This window comes from Coloeus monedula, assembly GCF_965178545.1.
Source record: "Coloeus monedula genome assembly, chromosome: 11".
Lineage (NCBI taxonomy): Eukaryota > Metazoa > Chordata > Aves > Passeriformes > Corvidae > Coloeus > Coloeus monedula.
The window spans coordinates 14,424,685-14,436,748 of NC_138791.1; the positions used below are offsets into that span (position 1 = coordinate 14,424,685).

At 42.3% G+C, this 12,064-nt stretch overlaps 2 protein-coding genes across 2 annotated transcripts in view; both read left to right on the plus strand.

Moving 5' to 3' along the window:
* SYNPR (synaptoporin) overlaps nucleotides 1–793 on the plus strand; it is a gene marked incomplete at its 3' end in the record, with an annotated part of 111,766 nt that extends 110,973 nt beyond the window's left edge. The window contains exon 6 of the mRNA XM_082288770.1: nucleotides 527–793. Coding sequence (XP_082144896.1) covers nucleotides 527–793 — 267 coding nt within the window. The remainder of the gene's footprint in view (nucleotides 1–526) is intronic.
* A 7,487-nt stretch (nucleotides 794–8,280) lies between these two features.
* SNTN (sentan, cilia apical structure protein) lies at nucleotides 8,281–11,532 on the plus strand (the record flags this gene model as incomplete). Its single annotated transcript, XM_082288638.1, has 4 exons — nucleotides 8,281–8,390; nucleotides 8,994–9,028; nucleotides 9,807–9,946; nucleotides 11,374–11,532. The coding sequence occupies 4 exons, from the start codon at nucleotides 8,281–8,283 to the stop codon at nucleotides 11,530–11,532; spliced, it is 444 nt and encodes a 147-aa protein (XP_082144764.1).
* Nucleotides 11,533–12,064: the final 532 nt, after the last annotated feature.

Below are 12,064 nucleotides of genomic sequence, written 5' to 3' on the forward strand. Positions count from 1 at the left end.
AAATTATGTTTTCAAACAAAAAAAAATTTTGGTCTAAAAACCTAACCTTTTTTTGGAAACAAAAAGCGAAGCAGACGCCTTGTGAGCTACAGCTAAGGGAGGTGAATTAGGGAATTTGCTCCAAAGCTGAGAGAATTTTCCAGCAAGTTTTGGGAGAATCATAGAATCATTTAGGTTGGAAAAGGTCTCTAAGATCATAGAGTCCAACCACTAACGCAGCACTGCCAAGTCCAGCACTAAACCATGTCCCCGGGTGCCATATCTACACTTATCCCCATGGATGGTGATGCCACCACTTCCCTGCGCAGCCTATTCCAGTGCTTGACAACTGTTTCAGTAAAGAGATTTTTTTCTAATAACCAATCTGAGCCTCCTCTTGCACAACTTGAGGCCATTTCCTCTTGTCCTTGGGAAGGAGGGGTTGGGAGAAGCTTTGCCTTTTCCCGGGACCATGCAGGGTCCATAACCTTAGGTTGAGCTGTGAGACCGTGGCTGCTGGTGATGATCTCCTCTTCTTCCCACCCAGGTCTTTGGCTACCTGAACTTTATCCTCTGGGCAGGCAACATTTGGTTTGTGTTTAAGGAGACGGGCTGGCATTCCTCAGGCCAGCGGCACCCTGCGGACACCATGGAGAAGCAGCCTGGTGGCTACAACCAAGGTGGCTACAACCAAGACAGCTACGGGCCAGCTGGCTCCTACAACCAGCCAGGCTCCTATGGCCAGGTGGGTGAATATGGCCAGTCCCAGAGCTACGGGCAGAGCGGGCCAACCTCCTTCGCTAATCAAATTTAGGGTTCACACACAGTGCAAGCTCTTGTGTCCCTCACATGTAGAGAGTTTAACAGGTCTCAAGTTTCAGTGGCACCAGATTTTTAAGGGTTCTACATAAATTAATACTACAACACAGTGTTTAATGTCTATTGAAGGTTTAAGCCCACCTTGTTTGGCAGATGGGAGGTAGCCAGAGGGCTGGAGTTGGCCTTTTTTTCCCTGACTAGCCAGACACAGGGGATGTGCTCCTTGCTGGTGACCTGGAGTTGCTGTTGTAGTACGCACTATAGAGATAACTTTATGGTAGTTTTGTATGTGTTAAGATGGTAGAAGCATTTTGTAGCCTCAAGTCTATAGTATTTAATATGCATAATATAATTGAATTTCCTTCTTAATTTTGGTGAAAAACGGAAGTGTTTTACTATGATTTCTACAAATTATTCTGTATATCCATGCATGTAACATTGTACCTAAATTTTCAAAACTGCCTGTCTGTGACTCTTCAGAGTGTTTGTTTTGGTTATACCTTCTGTTTCAGAAGATTTTACTATTATTTCAGTTAACTGAGTTGTCCATCTGTAATTTAGTGCATGGATAAGCAGGTTCATACTACCAAATGTCTGCACTGTGTAAATGGAACTTCTTGACTTCTGCCACTATATTTTGTTAAATGTCTGTTTAAGAGAAGTATGCATCTTTTATATATATTTTGCAGAGTTGAATATATGGCTTACCCAAGTTCTGAATGCTTTGTAACTAAACTGTTTTTCCTTGAAATGGCATTCAGTAGTATATATGGTACCTGACCAATGTTTACTCCATTTAACTCAGCTAAGTATTCCTTCTATACATCACTATTTCTATGGATGTTTTGTGAATCTTTTAACGTGAGCTGTGGAGAATAAGGACCAAGTAACTGTGTTATATGTTTACAAAGGTATTTATTTAACTAAGCTAACAGAGGTGCAGATATCAGTATACAAAATCATGTAAAAATATCCTGTTGCTTGATACAGCAACATGAAAACTGCACGTGTTGTTGTGACCTTACAAAGCATAAATACTCCTTTACACCCGCTTACGAGAAGAAAACCTTTCTGTCCGTGCTAATTCAAGATTTTTAGCTATCCCTCTGTTAGGTCACTGCTCTGAGCGCTAGCTTGGTGCTACTGGAGAATGTAACTGGATTGACCAAATAACCCAGGCTCAGAGGAACTCATCCTAAAAGAGCTGGAGCCAGACTTGTAGCCTGTTTGGATTCCTCCCTGGGAAATTCAACCCTTCCTCACTACAGCATACAGGATGCATTGATACAAATGAAAGCCTGAAGCACAATGTACTAATCAAAACTGATCATCTGCATTTCTAGATCAAAGTGTATCAGTATATAATCTTATTGTATGAGCTGTAATGTTGAAAGCGTCTTAGCTTAAAACAGCTTAGTCTCTTCTATGATTGTTGTAACCAATTTATGGCTACTTGGTGGATGAATCTATATTGTGATATCTATTTGACCCTAATAAAGTTATTGCATACAATGCATGTTTTCAGAGTATGTTAATATTGAAATGTCACTGCCAAATAATGAAGGTAGCTATTAAAGAAAAATAACTGTTCCTGTGCCTGACCTTATTGGTCATATTCTTACTGTTTTCCAACACTTTTATGGGGATTGTTTTAATGTACAGTGGAGTATGACACTTCTGCAGACACCTGTCATTAAAGGTCAGTATCACAAGTTTTTAAAAAAATTAAAAGTGTGCAGTTTAATACCTGCCTGCCTCTTTACCTCTCTTTCCACTGTCAGTAGGACAAGCCCGGTATTGTGCTAACCATCCCAGTTCTGAGGATTGCTGGAAAGCCATGTGTGAGTTGTAGAGAAAACAAACTGGAATATCTAAATGTTCTCCTGTTCCAAATGAGAGCAAGATACAATTTTCTGGGTTAATGAAAAATTTTATTTTGGCTCTTAGTTAATTTGTTTGGGGTTTTTTGGTTTGGGTGGCTTTTTTGGCCGGTTTTTTGGTTTTGAGGGTTTTTGGTTGGTGGGTTGGTTGGTTTTCTTCTTTTAAGTTTGGAAAAAAGTTAGATATTGGCAAGTCAGGAGAAAGTGAAATCTGTGTGTGTGCAAGGGGTGTGATCAGATGTGCGCTCTTCATACCCACTCCCACATAGTCCTACTTCTACTCTATTTATTTTTTGTTACTGTTGTTCTTTTAAATTCCTTTTGTATTGGTTGATGAGGAATATCTCAAACTAAGATATCGAAACTTCTCCACTAGAAATAGTTTTTGTGTCAACTAGCTTTCTCTTCATTAACTTTTCCACCCAAATGAGCAAGGTCCCATTCCCAAATTTTTCTATCCAATACTGAGGGATGGAAATGAGTTTTGCTTTGGTTTATTCCTGCATTTCAAACCAGATGAAATTCTTGTGTAACCATGTGAGCACAGGACTGCAGCTTTCTGGAGTTCACACCCCTGGAGAAAGGACAGTTTCTAACACAAGGCTGGGAACAGAAATAAGATTATGTCATATTTTGGGTACTATTTGCATAACTCCAGGTCTAAAGTTTTGTCATGAAGGGCAGAGCTGGTGGAAGAGTTGACAAAAGTAATATAAGAGGCATGTGTTTTCATGGAAGACTTGCCCTTTGCTTTACCCAGCTGGCCAGATCTTCACAGGCACCTCAGCTCCTTGCTGCTGTACAGAACAGTTCAGCTGGTTGTTACCATTTGGGGCCTGTAATCTTCACTCTGAATTAGGAGAGAAGAAAAATATCTTCATCTATAACTTCTCAGATTAATAAAGTATGGCAGCAGCAAAAATGAAAACAAAAATGATGCATGCACTTGTCTGTGTTACGTGAGAAAATGTATTTGAATGTTTCCTCAGTCTTCCTGGGAATTTGAGTCTTATCACATCCTTTTGTAGTTGTTGAGAAATTGAAAGTTTATTTCAACTGGGAATAGTGACTGCACAGCCGAGGGTTGAGCAACCGATGAAAAAGACTGCATTTGGTGTTACCTGGATTTAAGACAAATAGCGAAGTAAACTTGAGCATCCTTTGTGAAACTGCTGCTGGCAGCCTCGTTGCTTTCCTACTTCATCATTAGTGAGTATCTCTGCCAGTTAGTTAAATAACTAGGTCAGCTTGGGAAAAAAAAACCCGATGTGTTCCTTGATCTTCTGCGCTATCCCTCCTGTTTTCCCATGTGTTTCTCTTTATAGCCCATTTCTCAGCTACCCAAGTTAGGAGCATGTTTGCATTATCAAGTGTGAAGCTATGGGGGAGAGGCAGGTACGGCTAGTGAGTGTGGTGGAGAGGGGGGGAGCACAGGACTTTCTCTCAGGTGCCTCAGAGGCCAAGGAAGGGGCACATTCACCTACTGTTTTGCCATCCTGGAGCCATGGACCTGTTCCAGCCATGGAACCCCGCCACAGCCCTACTGTGGGCAGCTGGAGCAGCTCAGTCCCCCTCCCCTCTTCCAGTGCGGCCAAGATTCAGCTAAAGCTGCACCGCTGTCTGGCAGAGATCGTGTGACCAACAGCGATAAGCGACATTCCAGCTGCAAGGCCCAGGTGAGATTAACCCTTTTATGCTGTGAAGAGCTGAAATCCTGAGGGAGAAGAAAGAGGAGATGCTTAAAGCTGAAATTTTGTTGTAACGCTATGATATATCAGAGTACCCGTTGTAATTTCATGAAGGCATGGGGAGTGGAGTGTTCAACTTGTACTTGTGAGCAAAAGCACCTGCGCTGAGATAAGCAAATGCTGAAGCAGCTGTGATTTGATGAGAAGTTTGAACAGGGAGAGATGGAAGCAATGAGGACTTTTGCTCCAAATGGGAAAGAAGACCTCAGTTCCTAGAGATGCTCCCAGAGATAGTCCTGAAGATGAAGATGAGGAAGACCCTTTGCTCCCAGGGAAGGAGAAGGGCCTCTGTTCTTAGAGATGAAATGCTCCCAGAGATGGGTGAAGAGAACTTTTATTTCTGAATGGCTCAACCTTAAAATTTTACCCCAGTAATTTCAAGATTGGACCCTCGAAAGCAGTTGTAGGAAAAGCTGCAAGTCGGAGGAAGGGGCTCACATGCAAGCAGAGGACCAACCCAGGCGGCTGTCTCATTATGATAATGTTTTCATAGCATGGGCAAGAGAGACTCCTCTTCCTAAATGGACTGAAAAAGGTTATTATGGAAGTGGTAAACAGACTGAACTTCTCAAGGGCTGTCTTTTTACATTATCACTGGGAGAAGGGAGAAAGGTGGGGGGAGGAGAAGTGTTCTGAAGGTGTGGTATAATTTTTTTTCTTCTTTTAGGTCTGTTAATAAACTTCTTTATATTCTTTCAAGTTTGGTGCCTGCTTTGCATTTCTCCTAATTCTTATCTCACAGAAGGTAAACAGTAATGAGTATTTTGGACCAAACCACTACACACAGTTAATATGACAGATTATGAACTACTGAGTAAAAGCTGCCACATATTATTGCATCCTTTTCTGAAAAAGTTCTCATATTGCACCATATCATGTCACAAGCATTTAGTTTTGTTCACTAGTTCTAAGATAGATTTGAGTCAAAATTCCTTATGTATGTGAATGGATGGTCTACTTAGCTTGTTCCCTCCCTAACGTAACTATTCTTTCTTAAGATTTCTGTTTATTCCCTGCTTCTGCTAAACCCAAGAGCTTTTTCTTTTGGAATTCTCTAACATCAGCAATAATCTGTATTTTGCTATTAATACCTGATGCTGATTATCCCATCATTTGTCAATGCCATCTCTCCTTATTATGAAGATCTTAGCATTTCAATATGAAATTTTAATAGTTCAGTGGCGAGGCATCCCATTTGTTGCATTTCGTTTCTGTTCTTACATTTTCATTGTTGTGTCCCCCTTTAGTGAGATTTTAGGTTTTTAAGACTATAGCTACCTTTCTAACATCTAAATGTTGTATAATAAAACATTTCTTGGAGGAAAAATTACTTAGCAATAGTATTTTCAGGATTAAAGACCATCTAGTTCTATCCCCCCTGCTATGGGCAGGGACACCTAGAGCAGGTTGCTCAAAGTCCTATCCAGCCTGGCCTTGAACGCTTCCAGGGATGGGACAGCCTCAACTTCTCTAGGTGAAGAGTTCAAGCTATTACCTGCCTGGGTGCAAGTTACCAGCTCTTCTCCTGCAGCTCCTCAAGGATTTGCTGGTGAAATGAAGTCTGAGAGGCCAGGAGGTGGGAATGCATCTCCTGTTTCAGGTATTCCCTTGTGCCTGTGTCCCTCTGATCCTGCCCACTGTGGGCAGGCCCTCCCCTGCCCTGCCCAGGGTCATCTCTAAGGGAGTCAGGGCTCTGTCACACACACACGTTTCACAACATCAGCCTTCTTGAAATGCAAGAAGCATTTCCTTAAAAGAAGGAGGGGGAGAACTCTGGGAAAATACCAAAAATGAAGCAGAGGCTGTGACTTTTTGCAGTGGCAATTATTTTAAGTGAACTGCCTGTAAAGATTTTGCAGTTTGAAGTGGCAGGTTGCGTATTTTGTGAAGACAAGATTGTTAACATGTGAAACATGCTAAAAATTGACCGATAAAAGCACCTGGATATTTCAAACATAAATAGTGTGTATCAAAATATCTACAGAGCAGATGGCCTGACTCCCCACACACCTTGCTGACCAGAATACTCGAGCAACACACACAGCCAAAATCTCACTGTCTTCAAAGCTGATCATCTGCAAAGGCAAGGGTTATCCTCATGCTACCCTTTATCTGTCAGGCACAAACGCTCCTGCATACACTAATTAGTGTATCCTAGAGGGATAATGAACCCCAGGTTTGTTTGAACTTGTTACTACCCCAGCAAAGCAAATCACCTGTTCTAGAGCTCAGGCTCTCAAACGTTGGGTGAGATTAAAACAACTGTGAGCTGAAATGTGATCTACCATGGAAAGGTTCCAAAACACAGAGGGCTGGGTTTGCCAACCCGCTCACAGTACCGCCTGCCACTGATAAACGGGCAACTGAGTCTGTTTCTCACTCTTATTTTTTACCTTGGACGCTAAGACCAGACATACCCATTCCATGGATTAACCGGGATGTAAGGCTTTTCATGCCTCGTGTGGTTCAACAGATGTGAAAGGGAATTACCACTTCAACATGATATCAAGACTTTTTTTTTTTTTTTTTTTTTTAGCGGATGGCAGATTACTGAGCCTGAATTCTTGTTTCATTTTAGTGTGTTAATTGATGGGATAATGAGCATTGATTATATGTGTTTTGGCTTCTCATTGCAATTACAGGCTCTGTTTTATTCATGAGCCAGTCCTAAAGAATGCACCAGAGATCTAAGACAGCTTAAACCTCTCAGAAAAAGGCTCTGAATTGTTTGAATAATGACACTCTTAGATGGAAAATTAAAGGTTCTCTTTTCCCATGCTTTTTAAGATAATTAAAATCCAGGAACAGTAAGGTGGTGAACATCCTTATTCATTAGCCTTCAGTAATTTAGCTTCTACTAAATGAGGAAAACATTTTAATTCTCCAGGCCATCTGTTGCAGTCTCTTTTGTGTGTCCTGTTACATAAAGTCTCATCATGGATAGTTTTAACATCAGTATTGTATCCTTTCACCAGGAATGATGAGCTGGATGAGGTAGTTGAAGTGACTACCTATTAACAGACCACCCTGGGATTAAAGCAGCTGCTTGGTCTTTTAAGTTGAAGTTATCCTGTATAGACACCTCTAGGCAAAGGATCAGCAGAGAGGAGCCCCTGCATGGAGATAGGCAGTGTGACAAGCTGTGTTTTCTAATAGTGATATCCAATCTAATAAATAACAAGAGTTCATCGGAGCCTTTCCAGTTCCTCTAATGTGTGACTGCTCTCCCATATGGCTCTGTGCTGCTTTTGGAAGCAGGCACTCTCCGTTCAGGTAGGAACTACAGCAGAGGCTCCATGCTGGATGCTGCTTTGGAAGTGGTTTGGAGGCAGAGCAGGTCTCTTTGCACTGTGATGGGGAAAGAGAATAAATATCAGAGTAGGAGTGTGCTTACCTAGGATAAATGCTGGATCAGGAACTGGGAGATGCTTAGATTCTGACTCAAGCTGTAGGAATAACTCACTTTATAGCTTGGGGCAAGTTACATTATCCCACACCGGGAAAGTTTCTCATTAAAATTATAATTTGTATAGATGAATGGATGCAGTGTCGAAGTTATTCCTGATGCAAAGTTACATCCCCAGAGGTCTAAGAGGATCCAGGTTCCATTATGAGTTTGGTTTATTTCTGTCAAATTCTCCCGTAAAATACAAGCCCCACTACTTGCCAGCCCAGCAGTGCCTTCCAGGGGCTGCTGTAGACCGCTGTATTTAGCTGGCTCCACGATTCCCAGGTAGTGTTTACATTATTGATAGGCATTGCTCCAAGCAGGCTGCTTCCACGGGGCAGAGCTTAAATCCATCTGCTTGCTATTATTCCCGTTGCTTGGAGATCACAAACACCCTCACCTCGAGATGTGTGGCTGCAGAACAAGTGTTCCCAGTATAAAACAGGATTCAGTCAATCAGCCAGCTCCTGCTTCCACCAAAAAAGACCCTCTGGCTGCTGCAGGCATGCCCAAGGGGTAAGTCATCGCTTTGTTCAGGCATTTGGGTGATGTGCCATTTGTCTCGGAACTCATTATCTGGATGCGTTTGTCTCTATCACATGCTCTGTAATTAGTTTCTAGCAATTCAGCACAAGGTAAGCAGGTTTTAGGTTTTGATTGAAAGCCAGGAGGTTCTTCTCACAGATGTGAGTCCTCCTGGAAATAAAAGCTATGTGCCTGCTCCAAACTGAGAGGACTGGTGAGGAGGGGATGACAGACCGCTCTGCATTTTCCTGGGAATGGGTGTAAAACTGAGAAACTTCCAGGACCTATTTCATGTTCTGAAGAAATTACATGAAGTATGTTGCAATGTCCCTCACTTAAAAATAATAATCAGCTTTAGTAACAGCTCCAGGCTACTCACTTAGGTGAGGGATTAGAAGCTGTGTGATGTTCTTGTGCTGCTTGTAGAGGCCATTTGCCTTTCCACTGTGAAGGAAAGGTAGTCTTCCTTGGGGAAGCCCTGAGTTCCTGGGGGATTAAATAAAACAGAAATGAGCAAGCTCATTCATGGAGAAATTAAATACCCAACACAATTTACGGGGTGATAATTGTGCCTCTCTGCTTTCTCACCACCAGCGTACCCATAGCCAAGCAGCTGACATCAATACAAGGTAAGGGGATCCCTTCATTGTCCCTTTGGGGTTCAGGTCTTTCACAGCCCACGTGCAGAAAAGTCTGGTGATGTCACAGGGCTGCGCAGGCTGTGCAGATCCTCAGCTGATGCAAGTCAGGAGGGTCTCATGGGTCCCTGTTCCAGGTGCTCCTGTGTTGTCACATCTCTTCTGCTTGCCTTTTCATTAAAAATTACAACATAAATCATCTGTATAATCTCTGCTAATAGAGGTTTGTGAACATGCAGTCTTTTGGAGTCATGCATGAGTGGGGGGAATGAATCCAGCCAAAATCCCAAGTATGCCATAATGCTGAGGTGCAACACTAATGCTCAGACGTGGATATTCCTGCACAGCCAGCTTCCCAAATGGGCCATGTTTTCCCTGATACAGGTCTCTGGGAGTCCAAATGCATCCAGGAGATGGTCACCATGGCCTGTCCCTGTGGTGTGGCAGGTCCTTGCTGGATGCCCAGGGTCAGGATGGACCAGATGGGTCTCAAGCCCCACACTGTGTCACAGCCCTAGCTCTGAAGGAAAGCTTCCTTCAGGGTGTGGTTCCATGGGGCATGAAGCGTGTTGCTGGCCCACTCCAAATAAAATCTGGGCCAGATCCTCTGTGGGTATAAACAGTTTCAGTCTCATTACCTTTAATGAAACTAAACAGATTTCCATCCACCCAGGATGGTTCTAACAGATTCCTTTCAATTTTATCTCAAAAGCCTTTTTCTTTTTTTTTTCTTTTTTTTTTTTTTTGGATAAACTTTTCCTCCTTCCAGCCCTAAGAAAAGGCTCAGACCTTGAAAAGGCTTTTGCTACAGCAGCTTTGGTGTATAACAACTATGCTGATCCCAAGGGCAAGCTCAGCAAAGCTGAAACCAAGAGCTTACTACAGTCCCAGTTTTGGCATGTCATACAGGTGAGGGGGTTTGCTGAGTGGGTGGCACTGGGACAGCCCTGGCCGGGCAGTTTGGGTGCAGGAATGGCAGCTCAGGCTCCGTCCTGAAGCTGGGCAAGCATCAGTCAATGGGGTAATCCCAAATGAGACTTTAGGGATTTGGTACAAACATATTCAGTGACTTAGTTGCTTTATGTTGAGCCTGTGTCTAACACATGACCGAAGGAGGGGGACAGCAATAAACAATGGCCAATGCCTGGTTGAATTTGTTTAAAGAAAACAGGGCAATTGCAAAAAAAAAAAACAAAACAACCAACCAACCAAATAAAAACCCTTGGACAATGGCAAGAGGCTGTATTTATGAAGAGAAGAAACCTGTGGCATTTAATAAGGTGTTTGGTGGTTTGCCAGAGCACTGACCCAGTACTGAGAGCCAGCCCTGTGCCACGGACCCATGGTCACTGAGGTGACTGGTGGGGTTCCTGGGAGAGAGGGGAAAAGTGAGGAAAGCCCTCACCCACCTGGTCAGGTATGGTGAAAAACAGCCATAGCAGCCCTTGTGGCTGTAAACTTCCTGCAGGGTTTTTTTTTCCCTCCCTAAATTTAAAAAAAACACCAAAGCAAAACAAAAATTCCCCCGTTTTATCAAGTGGTAGGGAAAGCTATATAGGACTAATAAAAAAGAGCTCAATTAAGTAAATGAGAGAGGTAATACCTTTTCTTCCAAAAATAACAAAATCATGACTGGTTGGGGAGAGGAAATTGTCACCAAATTAGAAACTAGGCACCTTATTGAAAAAGAATTGAAAATATCAGTAGCTAATTAAACTTGGGATCGTGAGATGGTTTGGGAATTATTAAGCTAAAAAAACTATCCTGGAACTCCAGCAAGGTTTTTATGTAAGGAAATGGGAATAATAGATATGTTACAGAATTTTAATAATCCATTCCAACAGGAATGTCCAACAAGACCAAGAGTAGCAGTACTAACGTCATGTCTGTAAAATCAACAGTTTTTGAGACCTTCACAATATATATTTGTATATATTTGAATATTAAATTTAGGAGGGTTGGTTGGTTGGTTGTTTCCTCCTCCCAGTTTTATCAAGACACAGGACTCCCTTTTTTCCCAGCAGTTACCAGCTATATCATCATTGTCAGATTTTCAGTCGTGATTAGCTGTCTTTTAAAAGATATGTTATGGATTCTGGTGGAAACTTTGAGGACTGGTTGTTCCCCTTTCTGATTGCAATAATATTTCTTTTTGAATTTCTTTATATACCTCTAGAAAAACTAATATAGATGTGGACATAACAACCTGAATGGGAAAATAGAAAAATACATTAATACTTACATAGGTAGATGTCTTTTTTTTTTCTAAAGATGAAATAGAAAAAAGAAGGTCATGCTTAATTTTTTTTTTTTTTTTCATTTAAAAACCTCCCTAGGGCCAAGAAAACAAACCAAAATACCAGGAAATAATTTCCTTCTTGGATGAGGATTCAGAGAACAAAATTGATTTTGAAGATTTCATGTTTTTGTTAGTCAGTCTCACTTTAATGTCTGACCTTCTGCAGGAGATCAAAAATGTGAAAACTTCTAAATGATCTGTGATTTTAAAGAAGAAATGGCTTGGCACTGTATGAAGAAAGCATGAGGGCGCTACACACAGAGGTACCACTGTGTGCCTGGTTGCCCTGTGCTGGTCCCTTTTAAATGGAATAAAGTCATGTCCAAACCTGGCTGAACTTACTCCTCTCTCAAAACACTCCATGAAGTTGGTGCTCAGGGATTTGTGTCCACTACGTTTGTGCTTTGGGAGAGTGAGTGACTGGCTCCTGCTGGGTCCAAGACCAGTGAACAGCTGGGAGCAACCCCCAGCCCAGTTTAATGCCAGGGAAAGGCAGCCCATTCTCTCCAAGACCTCTCCATCCTCTCCCTACAGTAGTGTGGGAGATGATGGAGAGACAGCTGCCAAAATGTGCAGCCCCATCCCTCGAGGCAGGGCTGCCCAGCTTCCCGGGTTCTCCCAGTTATCCCAGGGAGCTTCAGCCCTGAGCAGAGCATTACTAGTGATGGATTTCACACTGGTCAATGACCACAAAATCTGTTGCTGTCTTGGGTAAACATTGATTTTAG